The 16,930-nt window shown below is 39.0% G+C and overlaps 1 protein-coding gene across 4 annotated transcripts in view; it reads right to left on the bottom strand.

Annotated features, from left to right (window-relative positions):
• FILIP1 (filamin A interacting protein 1) overlaps positions 1-16,930 on the bottom strand; it is a 321,390-nt gene that overhangs the window by 63,239 nt on the left and 241,221 nt on the right. For all 4 annotated transcript variants that reach the window (XM_053602836.1, XM_053602833.1, XM_053602834.1 and 1 more), the window contains one exon: positions 3,374-3,547. In XM_053602836.1, coding sequence (XP_053458811.1) covers positions 3,374-3,547 — 174 coding nt within the window. The remainder of the gene's footprint in view (positions 1-3,373; positions 3,548-16,930) is intronic.

The following is a 16,930-nucleotide window of genomic DNA, read 5'->3' as shown; positions in this document are numbered from 1 at the left end:
AAGGGAGGTATTTTGAGGTATTTTGGTCTTTGTTGAATCAAGAAGATAGAGACAGGAGAGCCCAGAGAACACAGCAGTGTCACTCCACTCACAAAGAAGGTGCCGGGATCCAGGAAATAGTCAAGAAGAATGCTATAATTCTGCAGATGGTCATTCATGAGATCAGGTGGGGGCCCATACCTTGAAGGAAGCAGCTATTTAAAGTAGTTACATAGAGGATAAACAGACTTGGGCCAGGCACGATGGCTCACGCCTGTAATCCTAGCACTCTGGGAGACCAAGGCAGGTGAATCACTTGAGTTCAGGAGTTTGAGACTAGCCTAAGCAAGAGTGAGACCCTGTCTCTGCTAAAAATAGAAAAATTAATCAGGTGCTGTGGTGGTGCCTCCCAGTTACTCCAGAGGCTGAGGCAGGAGGATCACTTGAATCCAGGAGTTTGAAGGTGCCATGAGCTACGCTGATGCCAGGGCATTCTAGCCTGGAGCAATTGAATAAGTCAGTCTGTCTCTCTCTCCCTCTCTCCCTCTCTTTCCCTCTCTCTCTACATATATAAAAACATGCTTAAGAATTATATATTATAATATATATTATATATATAAAACATGCTTAAGAATTATAATCTGGGAAAATTAGGGTTTCCAGATATATATATATATATTTTTTTTAATTTTTTATTTTTTTATTTTTTTGGCAGTTTTTGGCCGGGGCTGGGTTTGAACCCGCCACCTCCGGCATATGGGGCTGGCGCCCTACTCCTTTGAGCCACAGGCACCACCCTCAGCATATATTACGAATGCAACTTTGAAAATGATAATGAATCCAAGGAAAAAAAAAAAAAAAAACTTTACCCAGACAATCAATTGAGATCCCTCTGGCTAAGATTGAGCAGAATAAGAAATAAGGAAGGAAAAAAATAAAAATATTAAATTTGGGGGGGAATTTTGCTTAAAAATTATCAACTGTGATATTCTGGACTTTTATTTACAAGTAAATGCAGGGGGATTTAATATTGCTGTTTAATTTCTCCCCAGATATTTGGCAAGGGAAAGAAGTCCACCATTCTACCATGCTGGGTTCACTGATTACCTTCTGATGAGTTCTACTAGATAACCTAACTGAGCCTAATTTGGTATAGAAATTAGAATAAGCACTGATTTTTTTTTTTTTTTTACTTTAAGTACAACATTGCCTTTAGGAATAAGAGCCAGAAACCGTTCTCATAGCCCCAGGTGTTTAAAGGAACAGTGACATGTTGGGATTCCTTCCTCATGAATTTGAGAGCACTACTACAGCTTCCAGGTACCGAGGCTTAACGGTTAATCCCGAAGAGATTAATAATCTGTATGTGGGGAAAGAAAACCTTTTCTCTTATATTCTATTTTTCTCACAAAACAGGGCTTCATTTTGGCAGTCCTCTTTGAAAAGAGTGGTTTCTGTCTTTCTCTCTCATCACCCCCTCGCTCATTTTTCCCCAAGGGGGCGAATGACTCTTCATAGTGTTGAGTCAAGAGGAGAAACAAACTGCAAAGTGTGACCAGCTCAGCCAGTTCCAGAAGGACAATTCACAGGACAGGTGTTTTCTGCTCTGCTTCTTTGTCTGCAAGGTAGGAGTATTCGCACCTGCCTACTTTCTGAAGGCCACTCAGAAATTCCTCTGCCTGTGTTCTGCCCGCAGAACTCAGTGGACTGGAGGCAGTGATTTTGGGTACGTGTGTCTGCTCTGCAGGCCTGCCTCTCCCTTGGGGGTCATCCCACACTCTAGAAAAGAATTAGGAATCCCAAAGGAGACCATTTATCCCAGCTATGTTCTCTAAACCAGACGACTATTATAAAACAAATGTGTTTTTGACCTCCATATGTCCTTCACACCTCAAATCTTCCCACATTTGGAACTACTTAAGGGTATGAGCAATTATCATCCTCGAATCTCAGCAAATACTAATTATTTATTAAGTACCTTGTATCTTCCAGACACTATGTTAATAGCTTTGCAAGCATTGCCTCTTTAAATGCCCACAACAACTCTAGGAGGTGTACATCGTGGTTAAAGAAATGCAAGTTTCAAGAACTTCTGTGATCTGCCTACAGCAAGACCCAGCAAGTAGTGGTGGATCTCACCGTGAAAATAGACCCAGCCTGTTGACTGCATGCTGTCATAGAATCATCTCCTAGCATTTTAAGAAAAGATGAGAATACAGCTCCCGCTTATCCTTGTTAACAAAAATTAGAAAATTATAGAACCATCAATCTGCCGGGTGTGCTCTCTAAAGGAGATCCTATCTCGGAGATCTGTCAAACTGAGTTTCTCCGGAGGCCTGATGCAAGTTAAAGTTAGATGTATAATGAGTTTCTGTTCTGATTTCCATTCCTGCTACTAATTTCACATCCGTAAGTGTTTTTACATGAATTCCAGAGAGTCAGTATAGCTATAAAGTTTATATATCTATAAACCAGTGGCCTAATTTGGCATCAAACTTCTACCACAATGTCATAGCATTTTTAAAAATGTGGTATCGGCTCAGTGCCTGTAGCACAGTGGTTACGGTGTCAGCCACATACACCAAGGGTAGCGGGTTCAAACGCGGCCCAGGCCAGCTAAACAACAATGACCACCGCAACAAAAAATAGCCGGGTGTTGTGGCAGGCACCTGTAGTCCCAGCTACTTGGGACTCTTGCTTAAGCTCAAGAGTTTGAGGTTGCTGGGAGCTGTGACACCATGGCACTCTACCCAGGGCAACAGCTTGAGACTCTGTCTCAAAAAAAGTAAAAATAAAAATGTGGTATCATAAGTAATAATAATATTCAATAGTTTCTAACATAATCTTATATACAAGTTATTAAATATAGCCCTCTTAGAATTACTTTCATCTTAAAGAATTTTCCCAAGCATTTCATTGAGATTTTCCCTCAATTATTGTATTTTAACTACTCATATAAGACAATTTTGATTATGATAGAGGCTATAAAATACCAAAAAACAGTGACCTTATAACTATAAATATCAATTATAAAATCAATTTAATTTTAGGTTACTAATTTGATAATAATCCCAATAACTCAATATTAAAACTGATAAGCATTTCAAATTTTTATAGACATCATTTCTTAGAGAATAAGATATGTAACTATAATAATCACATGCAAAAAATATATTTCTGGCTTTAAGTAGGTATATTTAAGGAAAAGCTTCTAAAATTATTATTGAAATATATCCACTATAACCCTTGAATTATTTAATTATGCTTTCATTCTATATTAGTAAATCATAAAAATTTTGCTTTTCAAAGAAATGTAAAAGCATGTAGATGGAAGAATGTGGAGATGTCTCTCTGAGGCTCCCTCCCAGGAAGACCTGTGAGTGTTGGTTATTACCTCTGAAATGGGTTTCTCGTAGACATCTTCTCCTATGGACTTCTCTTGGGCAAGGATGGCATCTCGGTGCAGGATTCGAAGCACTTTCTCCGGCTCCGCAGACCCGTAATGAGCCTCCAGCACCTCCGGCTTGGTTCTCTCCGTCTTCAGCATATGGATCACATCTTCTCTGGCCTGTGTTAGGAAAAGCAGCAAGGTGAGACAGTGGACAATGTAAGTCACATACTGGGCTCACTAAACCAACACGGGGCATGTTGCATCCGTCCCCACCTCTTCAAGGCTAGTGGCAAATTGATTGGGTATTCTGCTTGTATTTTTCTTTTTCTTTTTTTTTAACCAAAAGCAAATTGGCAAGCATACTCTGTTTCAGGTTGCTAGGAAGCAGGCAGGCAGGAAAGAGGGTTTGTGCTAATATTAACTACATAAAAATTGCTTTATCTAAGTAGCAATGACATGGGGGGTGGGAAGGCAGGTAGAGCTGGTCCTGAGATACTCAACCCATTTCAGTGCACATGAGGTCAATGACAGTCTAAAATTTTCTAGTTTCAGCAGAAAGAGGGACAGAGGGAGGGGGTGGGGCCTTGGTGTGTGTCACACTTTATGGGGGCAAGACATGATTGCAAGAGGGACTTTACCTAACAATTGCAATCAGTGTAACCTGTCTTATTATACCCTCAATGAATCCCCAACAATAAAAAAAAAAAAATTTCTAGTTTCCTATTTATGCTTGCAATGTAGTAAGCAAATCTGGTTTAAAATAAAACCCTGCTGCGTCCAGTCTAGCTACAACTTCATAGGTAATTAACAAACAGCCTTTATTGGTGATTTTCTGTTTTTCATCAAGTGATTCATTTTGCACCAAAACATATGTTTAGGAACCCACATAGTGTGAGGCTGTTCTTTTCAATCTAATGTATTCAACCTCCAGACTGTCAGGCAGATGAGTCAGGTTGGTGGGTCAGGCTGGGTTGTTCCTTTGATTTCTTAACACAACATTCACATACTGCTGAAGCTCTCAAGAAAACCACAATTATAGGTTATATATCATATTGTCTTTGGTCCCCATCACATATTGCAAATACATCTGGATATTTTGTGCCAATTAGTAGGGATGATATTTCTCATCATGATGGAGCTGATATTTGCTGAATGTACTTCCATCTGGGCACACACTCGGAGCTGTTTTTCCGATAGTGGTGATGGGTAAGAAGAATCCTGACTTCATTCCAACTGTACTAAAGAACAAACTGGTTGGAAACAGAGTTTCAGTCCATGGTAATGGAATAGAGTTTTCTCCTGTATTAATGCTAACTATAGGTTTGAAATTATAGATCTGGTTCTTGGTATTCTAAAGCAAAAAGCTAACGACATGATTGCAGGAGGGACTTTGCCTAACAATTGCAATCAGTGTAACTGGCTTATTGTACCCTCAATGAATCCCCAACAATAAAAAAAAAAAAAAGTGAAAAAAGAAAAAAGCTAACTAGTCAACCACAGATATTCACAATATGGCTGTTATAAGTTGGTCTTTCTGAAGTTTCTCACTTTTATTGCTCTTTTAGTCACCAAATTCATCCAATTACACATGGCTGAAGACTAATCAATTACTGAGACATCCATGAACTTGAATTTGCAGATTTGCAGTGTCTCTGCCACATTTACATAGGCTTATTTCAAGGAAAAAAAGGAAAATATTTAATTTAAAGAACCTACATGTGTGGACTGTTAGTGAGAAAAAGTCAGAAAATAGTTTAATGGAAAGGCAATGTGTCTCTGCAAAAGGTAGAGGAGCATTCAGTGCAAACACAGTGTCAGGCCAGCCCATTCATCACACTAATTAGAAAAAAGTACCTACTTCATCTAAGTCCCAGGGGTCCTCAAACTGTGGCCTGTGGGCCACATGAGGCAGTGTGATTGTATTTGTTGCTGTTTTGTTTTTTTACTTCAAAATAAGATATGTGCACTGTGCATAGGAATTTCTTCACAGTTTTTTTTTAAACTATAGTCCAGCCCTCCGATGGTCTGAGGGACAGTGAACTGGCCCCCTGTTTAAAAAGTTTGAGGACCCCTGATAAGAGATACAGCCCTGAGCTAGAGGCAGCTTACCTAGAGAACGAAGAGTGGGTTCCATTTTAGCCCCTGTTCAGCCCCTCTCCCAGGCACCTTTGTGCAAGACATAACTCCATGACTGCACTGAAGGAGCCTTAAGTTCCATAGATTGATATTGGTCTTTAGGCAGGAAGTGCTTCTATGTTCATGTGACACAGATGAACACAGATGAACATACTGAACATAGTGTCCCCTACAATCATGGCTCTCAAACCTTACTGCATTGGAATCATCTGAGGATCTTTAAAAAATCCCAATGCCCCAGCCATTTCAGCCCAATTGCATCCCAAATGTTTTTAGAGATGACCCCAGGCACCTGCACATGTTAAAGCTCCCAGGTGCTCCCAGGATCGAGAGTACTTGGCCACACTAATAGTGAAGAGATACAGTGACCAAACTGAGTACAGATACTTGGCACTTTCCAACCCAAGCTTTCCCACTTCAATGCAAGTCCATTTCCTTTTTCTCTTCTTAGAAATGTGTGATCACCTTCTGCCTTTAAATCAAATTCACACCTGAGGTCAATCTTTTGCTTTAGCCAAAACTGAAGGAAATAAATTTTATATTGAAAGAAGAAACAGGACTGTGGATTTAGTGACTTATGTAATGACAAGGAAGGAAAATTGAGAACCACATTGAAAAGTGAAAAAGTGGCGATGATAGAACATTGGCAAGCTGGAAGTCTCGATAAAAAATGACTGTCTCTTTTCCATCTTTAAGTCAGATGAAGTAAAAGCTGTTTTCTAGAGCTCACATTTTTATCCTGTGAAATGTAAAGACTTATGGTGCAGTCCTAGACTGTGCCATCCTGTTACCCATGTGATGAGGGTTCAAAAAAAAATTCTACTGTCCTTTGAAAAAATAAAAATTTTTAAATGTAAAAAGTAAAAAATAATTTACATACTGTCTTTTGTATTATAAATTGAGGTATTAATTCAAAATGAAATGTAAATATTTCAAACAGTCTTCTCATCTGCTATTAAAACAAATTATAGTGGATATCTAAGAAAAGAATATAATAAAAGCAGAACCTCAAATTCTTCAAAATCATTATAAAAGCTTAGAATTCCGGGCAATGCCTGTGGCTCAGTGTGGGGGTGCTGGCCCCATATACAGAGGGTGGCAAGTTCGAACCCTGCCCCAGCCAAACTTTAACAAAAAATGGCCAGGTGTTGTGGCAGGCACCTGTAGTCTCAGCCTCTTAGGAGGCTGAGGCAAGAGAATCATCTAAGCCCAGGAGTTGGAGGTTGCTGTGAGCTGTGATGCCACAGCACTCTACCGAGGGCAATAAAGTGAGACTCTGTCTCTAAAAAAGAAAAAAAAGCTGAGAATTCCTAGTACTCCGGGAGGCAATGGCTGGTGGGTTGCCTGAGCTCAGGAGTTCAAGACCAGCCTGAGCAAGAGCGAGATCCTGTCTCTAAAAATAGCTGGGCATTCTGGCAGGCTCCTGTAGTCCCAGCTACATGGGAAGCTGAGGCAAGAGAATCGCTTAAGCCCAAGAGTTGGAGGTTGCTGTGAGCTGTGACACCACAGCACTCTACCGAGGGTGACATAGTAAGACTCTGTCTCAAAAAAAAAAAAAAAAAAAAGCTTAGAAAATAGATTTGGTCATATAGTTCTTGGGTAATTTTAAAAATTCTTAAAGAAAATGGCTTAGAAGATAGGCACTAAAATATTGGGTAGTGAGATTAAGGGTTGTTTTTAATTTCTTCTTTTTGTTTATACAGGACGTACAGTAGAGCCTTCACAGTTGACAACCTCCCTACACTGACCACCTCCTTAACTGGACTTAACTTTCAGAGACCAGACATGAGCCACATGGACATATCAGTAGAGCAGGCCTAGATCCTTACTCTGACCACCTCTGTGTGTTGACCAGTTTGCTGCAGTCTCTAGGATGGTCAACTTATAGAGGTTCTACTATATTTCCTAAATTTTCTATAGTGAATATGTAATTAATTTTATAAAGAGAAACTTCATAGTTGTATAGTTGAAAAGAGGGAAGAAATACTTCATCATTCCTATTTCTCATAAATGAAACAAAGGCAAATATAGTAGGACCTCTGTAAGCTGACCACCCGAGGGATTGTCACAAACTGGTCAGCACACAGAGGTAGAGGGTCAACATAAGGAAGTAAGCCCACTGTCCTGACGATGTAAATATGGTGCATGTCCAGTCTATGAAAATTAGGTCAATTTGAGGAGGTGGACAGCTCCAGCAGTTCCACTGTATTTCAGACACAGCAGTAAAGATGGCGACAGCACAGCTAATACGCTGGGTAAGAGCACTGAGAACAGAGTGGTGTAAGGATTGCAGGTTTTCCCACCTCATATTTATTCTGACTAAACAGCTGAAGGAGTCACAGCCAAACTGTTTCCATAGAGCATTTCTACAAATGACATCCTGAAAAAATGGTTGTCTCTAATTATGGGTCAAGGTCATGGGGTGGGGAAGGAAAAGCAGAGAGAGGGAAGGAGGGAGAGGGGTGGAGCCTTGGTGTGTGCTACACCTTCTGGGGGCAAGACATGATTGCAAGAGGGACTTTACCTAAAAAATGCAATCAGTGTAACCTGACTTATTGTACCCTCAATGAATCCCCAACAATAAAATAATAATAATAATAATAAACATTACTTCTCAGTGAAAAAAAAAGATCAGAAAGTAGCTCTCAAATGTAATCTGTATAAAATAATCTTGAGAGCATACAGGGGACTGCTACTTAGCACAAGGCTACATGGCCTAAACATAAAGAAAACTAAATAAATCTCAAAGCTACCAGACACATAAGAATCTGAAATAAAACATGGAAATAAAATCCACACAATGGTGCAGTAGAAGGAGCCCAGCTTAGAAGACTCAGACTCAGTTTCCGATCTCAGCTATGCTGTGTGACTTACACAAACTGCTCATACTGCTTTGACTAAATTTGATCATCTATGAAATAGGATCATAATAACTTCCTTATACAACTGTCCACTTGAAATCAGATATAAATACATAAAATGCCTAATTTAGAATGTTGTGCATAGTAGGTGCTGAGTTAATAGTTAACGATTTGCCGTACTTTCTCTTAGGTCTCCATCATTAGCTGACTTCTTGCTGCATGAGGAGAAAAGGAATTTTATAATACATATTTTTTCCCAACTAAATATAACATGTAATACTGATATAGTTTAACTGTCTAGACATTTCAACCTGTTCTTAAGACTATTTTTTCTTTTCTTTTCTTTTTTTTTTTTTTTTTTGAGACATAGTCTCACTTTGGTTGCCCTTGGTAGAGTGCTATGCCTTCGTAGCTCACAGCAACCTCAAACTCTTGGGCTTAGGTGATTCTCTTGCCTCAGCCTCCTGAGTAACCGGGACTATAGGTGCCCACCACAACGCCTGGCTATTTTTAGAGACAGGGTTTTGCTCTTGCTCAAGTTGGTCTAGAACTCATGAGTTCAAATAATATGCTAACCTCAGCCTCCCAGAGTGCTAAGATTACAGGCATGAGCCACTGCACCTGGCCTAAGAATATTTTTTCAAAAAGGAATTTTTAAACCAGAGCAGCCTCATTCCAAAAGTTATTTAGTCTACCCATCTCAGTTTCCTTGTATGTAAATTGGGGAAACCAACCCCTCTACTTTATAGCGGCTTTGTTATGCCCCGATAAAATAATACAAACAAAATGCTTTTAAATCTGTATTAGGGCCTGGCACAGTGGTTCATGCCTGTAATGGGAGACTAAGGTAGGAAAATTGCTTGAGGCTTAGGAGTTCAAGACTAGCTGGGCAACACAGAGCGACTCCCACCCACTCACCCACACACACACGCACACAAAAGAATTAGGCAAGTGTGACGGCATGTGTCTGTAACCTGTAGTCCTAGCCATTTGGGAGGCTGAGTAGGGAAGATGGCTTGAGGCCAGGAGTTGAAGGCTGCAGTGAGTTACGATTGTTCCACTTCATTCCAGCCTGGGCAACAAAGCAAGGCCCTGTCTCTGTAAAAATAATAAAATAAAAAATAAAATAAAACTGGGCAGCACCTGTGGCTCAAAGAGGGCACCGGCCCCATATACCGGAGGTGGTGGGTTCAAACCCAACCCCGGCCAAAAACTACAATAAAATAAAACTATAAACAGGCAGCTATTTCAGTTTAAAAGTTTAAGCTATTCAGTTTTAAAATATGCAAATAGTATTGATATTTATCTTCTTGACCAAATTTTCTTAATAGTCTTTTATTTAATTTTTTTTCAGATTAATATGCAGATACAAGCAATTAGTTTACAATGTCTGCGTTTGTTAGGTAAGGCCCCTGTTGCAGTTGTGCCCGTCACCCAGGAGGTGTGCCCTGTACCCTTAGGTTGTGCCCATTAGCTGAGAGCTCACCAATCCCTGCCATCCTCCCCTCTCTTCTTTCTCTCCTCTCCCTCTTCCCTCTCCCCCCAGCTTGAATTAACTTGACTTTTTCTCTTGTGTGGGCATGAATTTGTTAACCTACTGAGTATTGAGTATATTGGATACTTGCTTTTCCATTCTTGTGATACTTTACTAAGGAGAATGTTTTCAAATCCACCGGGTAAATAAAAAAGATGTAAACTCTTCATCTTTTTTATGGCTGAATAGTATTCCGTGGTGCACACATGCCAGGGCTTGTTAATCCATTCCTGGCTTGATGGCACTTGGGTCATTTCCACATCTTGGCAATTGTAAATTGAGCTGTGATAAAAAATTCTTATGACAAAATGATTTTTTTCTTCGGAGTAGATGCCTAGTAATGGGATTATGGGATCAAATTGAAGATCTATTTTAAGATTTTCCCAATTTTTTTTTAAAGATATCTTCTTTTGTTCCAACTAATGTGAAACACTTATTACTTTTCCCTGTAAAAATACACTTGTGCTTGAACTATATTAATCATGATGTGATATACATATGATGTATTTCATCTTAGAATTATTATCCTACATACTAATTATCTAAGAAAAAGAGGATACGGTGATGTGACCCTGTGCATTGTATATTTGGAAGCACCCCATTCATCGTGAACTTACTAAAGGCTCTTAATCACTGTAATAGAAATTATGAAAGGAAGAAAAATATTGCCTATAAATTACTGCTTAAACCTTAAAAAGGTTTAATATAGTAAATCAATAATTATTGTGGTATCTGTCTAATCAATGGATTAAGAAAGATGACTGTGTTCACAATAATTTTTTTTACTACTTGAAACATATGATTCAATCTATACAAAAAAATCCTGTATCTTGGGGATAAAACTACATCTCCATTTTTGACAAATGTATTAATTTTTCTATAAAGGAATAAAATTTAAAACGTTAATTTTTAATTTAATGTTAAGAAAGCTTCTGTTTTGAACATTACTATTGTCACACGGTGGTTTGTCAGAAGTAGTTCTAAGGCTCTGGGGAACTGTTCAATAGACCACTGTATGTAAATGTCTGTAAAATGATCCAGGGACAAGAAAGGTTTGAAGAGCCCTTCAGAAGAGCTGCTGCTGTCTGCTGTTGACGGGAGAAGGGGATTGGAGGAGAAAGAGACTTAACAAAAATATTCAACTTAATCACTCCTGAGAATGGGGTGGAACAGACGTGAGATTCGGGTATAGGTACAGTCACAACCTTCTCTTCCATCACACGGAGCTCCTCAGTGCCAGAGCAGGCCCAGGGGGGCAGAACAAGGGAGTCCCTGGAGAACTGAACTTCACCAGCTGGTCATCTCAGTTGGCTGCAGAAGGGCTGATTCAAAACATGTGGGGGCAGCAAAGAGCTGCTCTGCAGAGCCTAAGACCCAGGTGCACGTGGGAGTCACCTTAGAAAGTCAAAGGAGCCACTGGGATCTGCTGGGGGAGGAGAGGTGGGGTGGGGGCGGGAGACAGACTAAAACTCAGGGCAGGCAGAACCCACACAGGTGGCACAGATTCACAAGGGGGCTGACTCCCATCATTCATTCCATCAGTTTGTGTACGCGTTGCTCTGGGCAATGCACGGTAATCAGTACTGAGCTATAATTGTATCCTTGGTAATTCAGATTTGAAGAGACACAGACAAGCAATTGAAAGTCCTTTACAATGTGACACAGTATGACTTGGAATGGAAGGGACAGAGGGGACTAAGACCTTCATCTACAAGAATACTTAACTTGAATCTGCACTAACAAAAGAGGCTTCCTAGGGGAAATCAAATCTCACATTGAGCACTTGAGCCAGAAAAAGAAGAGGAAGCAAGATGAGAATGTTCCAGGCCCCAGGAAGACTACACAACGGCCAGACAGACTTAGACGCCTGGGAAGGTGCAGCATGAGGCTGGAATGATAAACTCAGGAAAGCCTTGTAAGCCATGCGCTGAGCCTGCGTTTTGTCACCAACAGTAAGAAGCTTTGGGGTTTTTAGACAGCAGGACAGCAACATAGTCAGATTTGTGTAGTGGAAAGATAATTCATCTGCTGCATTAAAGACAAAGAAATTCCAAGTTCCCCAGTCTGCTGGTGCCGCCCAGAAACTGCGTTTTGAAACATGTCCACAGGGGATTTTAAAGCACAGCTGCATTTGGAAACCACTGCTGTAGGACAGATGGACCAGTTCAGTGTCAAAAGCACTTGAAACTTTGGCTGTGGTAGCTCAAGATTCTTGACAGGGTTATCTGATTCCCAGGGACTTGCTTGCCCCAGAGGTTTCTAGATGTTCTCCCTGTGTTATCAATCCCTAACCTTTCTGTACAAAAAGATCATGGTGACTTCAGACTAGCAGCAGAGACCAGGAAGTTCTCTGGAAACAGTTGGAAGCCTTCGCCAGTTCTAGACAAATGAGAGTGGACCAACTGTCTCAGTTTGCCTAGGACTAAAGAGAGCCGAGTTTTATGAAGCTAGACTTTTGAAAACCAAGGCAGACCCAGGCAAACTGGGACAAGTTGGTCACCCTTTAACAAACACCAAGTCAGAAGGTTTCAAAATGTAGCTTTCTTTACAGGCAAAATGCTATTATTGATTATTGTATCTGGTGATAATTTTAAGTATATTTTATTTTTTTCTTCTTTTATTTATTTATTTTTTTTATTGTTAAATCATAGCTGTGTACATTTGTGCAATCAAGGGGTACAATGTGCTGGTTTCATATAAAATATGAAATATTCTCATCAAACTGTAGCCTTCATGACATTTTCTTAGTTATTGTATGTAGACATTTGTATTCTGCATTTAGTAGGTTTCGCCTGTACCCATTCTAAAATGCACCGTAGGTGTGGCCCCACCCATTACCCTCCCTCCACCCTGACTTCCCCCCTCCCTACCCCTCCCTTGGCCCTTTCCCCATATTCTTATGCTATATTTGGTTATAGCCTTCATATGAAAGCTATAAATTGGCTTCATAGTAGGGCTGAGTACATTGAATACCTTTTCTTCCATTCTTGAGATACTTTGCTAAGAAGAATATGTTCCAGCTCCATCCATGTAAACATGAAAGAGGTAAAGTCTCCATCTTTCTTTAAGGCTGCATAATATTCCATGGTATACATGTACCACAATTTGCTAGTCATTCGTGGGTCGAGGTGCACTTGGGCTTCTTCCATGACTTAGCAATTATGAATTGGGCTGCAATAAACATTCTGGTACAGATGTCTTTGTTATGTTGTGATTTTTGGTCTTCTGGGTATATACCTAGTAAAGGAATTATAGGATCGAATGGCAGGTCTATCTTTAGATCTCTAAGTATTCTCCAAACAGCCTTTTAAAAGGAACGTATTAGTGTGCATTCCCACCAGCAGTGTAGAAGTGTGCCCTTTTCTCCACATCCACACCAATATCTCTGGTTTTGGAATTTTGTTATGTGGGCTACCCTTAACTGGGGTTAGGTGATATCTCAAAGTAGTTTTGATTTGCATTTCTCTGATGATTAAGGATGATGAGGTTTTTTTCGTGTGTCTGTCTTTTTTAGAGAAGTTTCTCTTCAAGTCCTTTGCCCACCCTGAGATGGGATCACTTGTTCTTTTCTTGCTAGTACGTTTGAGTTCTCTGTGGATTCTGATTATTAAACCTTAATCAGAGGTATAACCTGCAAATATTTTCTCTCATTCTGAGGGCTGTTCACTTGCTTTACTTATTATGTTCTTGGCTGTGCAGAAGCTTTTTAGTTTGATCAGGTCCCAGTAATGTATTTTTGATACTGCTTCAATTGCCTGGGAGTCCTCCTCATAAAATATTCACCCAGGCCGATCCCTTCAATAGTTTTCCCTGCACATTCTTCAAGTATTTTTATAGTTTCATGTCTTAAATTTAAATCTTTTATCCAGTGAGAGTCTATCTTAGTTAATGGTGAAAGGTGTGGGTCCAGTTTCAATCTTTTACAGATCGCCAGCCAGTTCACCCAGCACCATTTGTTAAATAGGGAATCTTTTCCCCACTGAATGCTTTTAATTGGCTTGTCAAAGATCAAATAACGGTAAGTAGCTGGATTCATCTCTTGGTTCTCTATTCTGTTCCAGACATCTACTTCTGTTTTTGTGCCAGTACCATGCTGTTTTGATCACTATCGATTTATAGTACAGTCTCAGGTCTAGTAGCGTGATTCCTCCTGCTTTGTTTTTATTTCCGAGTAATGTTTTGGCTATTCGAGGTTTTTTCTGATTCCATATAAAATGAAGTATTATTTTTTCAAAATCTTTAAAATATGACAATGGAGCTTTGATAGGAATTGCATTTAAATTATATATTGCTTTGGGTAGTATAGACATTTTAACGATGTTGATTCTTCCCAGCCATGAGCATGGTATGTTTTTCCATTTGTTAACATCTTCAGCTATTTCTTTTCTTAAAGTTTCATAGTTCTCTTTATAGATATCTTTCACGTCCTTTGTTAGGTATACTCCCAAATATTTCATCTTCTTTGGCACTACTGTGAAAGGAATTGAGTCCTTGACTGTTTTTTTGCCTTGGCTATTGTTAGTATATATAAAGGCTACAGATTTATGGGTATTGGTTTTGTTGCCTGAGACATTGATGTATTCCTTGATCACTTCTAAGAGTTTTGTAGTAGAATCCCTGGTGTTTTCCAGATATACAATCATATCATCTGCCAAGAGTGAAAGTTTGATCTCTTCTGACCCTACGTGGATACCCTTGATCACCTTTTCTTCCCTAATTGCGATGGCTAAAACTTCCATTACAATGTTAAAGAGCAGTGGAGACAATTGGCAGCCTTGTCTGGTTCCTGATCTGAATGGAAATGATTTCAATTTAACTCCATTCAATACGATATTGGCTGTGGATTTGCTGTAGATGGCCTCTATTAGTTTAAGAAATGTCCCTTCTATACCAATTTTTTAAAGTGTTCTGATCATGAAGGGATGCTGGATATTATCAAAAGCTTTTTCTACATCAATTGAGAGAATCATATGATCCTTTTTTAGTTTGTTTGTGTGCTAAATTACATTTATAGATTTACGTATATTGAACCAGCCTTGAGGGCCTGGGATAAATCCCATTTTGTCATGGTGTATAATTTTTTTGACGTGCTGTTGGATTCTGTTTGTTAGGATCTTATTGAGTATTTTTGCATCAATATTCATTAGTGATATTGGGCTATAATTTTCTTTTCTTGTTGAGTCTTTCCCTGGTTTAGGGATCAAGGTGATGTGTGCTTCGTAGAATGTGTTGGGTAATATTCCTTCTTTTCCTATATTTTGGAAGAGGTTTAGTAATATAGGTACTAGTTCTTCTTTAAAGATTTGGTAGAATTCTGACGTAAAGCCATCTGGTCCTGGGCTTTTCTTTTTAGGGAGATTTTGTATAGTTGATACTATTTCAGAACTTGATATGGGCCTGTTCAACATTTCCACTTCGTTCTGGCTAAGTCTTGGTTAGGTGGTGTACTTCTAAATATTGGTCGATTTCTTTCAGATTTTCATATTTCTGAGAGTAAAGTTTCTTGTAATATTCATTAAGAATTTTTTGAATTTCTGAGGGGTCTGTTGTTATTTCATCTTTACCATTTCTGATTGATGAAATTAGAGATTTTACTCTTTTTTTCCTGGTTAGGTTGGCCAAAGGTTTATCTATTTTATTGACCTGTTCAAAAAACCAACTTTTGGATTTATTGATCTGTTGTATAATCTTTTGTTTTCAATTTCATTTAGTTCTGCTCTGATTTTAGTTATTACTTTTCTTCTGCTGGGTTTAGGGTTGGAATGTTCTTCCTTCTCCAGTTGCTTGAGATGTCCCATTAAGTTATTAACTTCCTCTCTTTCTGTTTTCTTGAGGAAAGCTTGCAGTGCTATAAATTTCCCTCTTAGGACTGCCTTTGCAATATCCCAGAGGTTCTTGTAATTCGTGTCTTGCTTGTTGTTTTGTTCCAAAAATTTGGTGATTTCCTTCTTAATCTCATCTATAACCCATCTATCCTTCAGCATAAGGTTGTTTAGCCTCCATGTTCTTGTATGGGTATGCAGATTCCTGTTGTTATTGAGTTCAACTTTTATTCCATGATGGTCTGAGATGATGAAAGGGATAATTTCTATTTTTTAAAATTTGCTGAGGTTAGATTTGTGGCCCAGGATGTGGTCGATTTTGGAGTATGTTCTGTGTGCTGATGAGAAGAATGTGTATTCAGTTTTGTTGGGATGAAATGTTCTGTAGATGTGTTAAGTCCAGATATTGAATGGTTAAGTTTAAATCTAAGATTTCTTTGCTTAGCTTCTTTTTGGAGGATCTATCCAGCACTGCTAAAGGGGTGTTAAAATCTCCAACTACTATGGAACTGGAGGAAATCAAGTTGCTCATGTCTGTTAGAGTTTCTCTTATAAATTGAGGCTCATTCTGGTTGGGTGCATAAATATTAATAATTGAAATCTCATCATATTGAGTATTACCTTTAACAAATATGAAGTGTCCATCCTTATCCTTCCTTATTTTGGTTGGTTTAAAGCCTATTGCATCTTCAAATAGAATTGCAACACCTGCTTTTTTCTGCTTTCCATTTGCCTGGAATATAGATGACCATCCTTTCACCTTAAGTGTATAGTTGTCTTTTAATGTAAAATGAGATTCTTGTATGCAGCAGATATCTGGCTTGAGTTTTTGTATCTAGTTAGCCAACCTGTGCTTCTTTAGAGGACAATTTAAACCATTCACATTAATTGAGAATATTGATAAGCCTTTCGAGAGTCCGGTGGACATTTTTAATCCTTTTGTGATTGTGGAAGTTGGAATTTGATCAAAATTTTCTGGGTGGGTTTACTTTTGAGGTGGAGGATTACGCTGGTCTTTATGGAGGATAGGTCTGATAATATCATGGAGAGCTGGTTTACTTGTGGCAAATTTCTTCAACATGTGAATGTTGTCGAAGTATTTAATTTCTCCATCATAAATGAAACTCAGTTTAGCTGGGTACAGGATCCTGGGTTGAAAGTTATTTTGTTTTAGGGGATTAAAAGTCAATGACCATCCTTTTCTAGC

The sequence above is a fragment of the Nycticebus coucang genome, chromosome 9 (assembly GCF_027406575.1).
Source record: "Nycticebus coucang isolate mNycCou1 chromosome 9, mNycCou1.pri, whole genome shotgun sequence".
NCBI classification, from domain to species: domain Eukaryota; kingdom Metazoa; phylum Chordata; class Mammalia; order Primates; family Lorisidae; genus Nycticebus; species Nycticebus coucang.
This window is presented reverse-complemented; position numbering and strand designations above follow the sequence as displayed.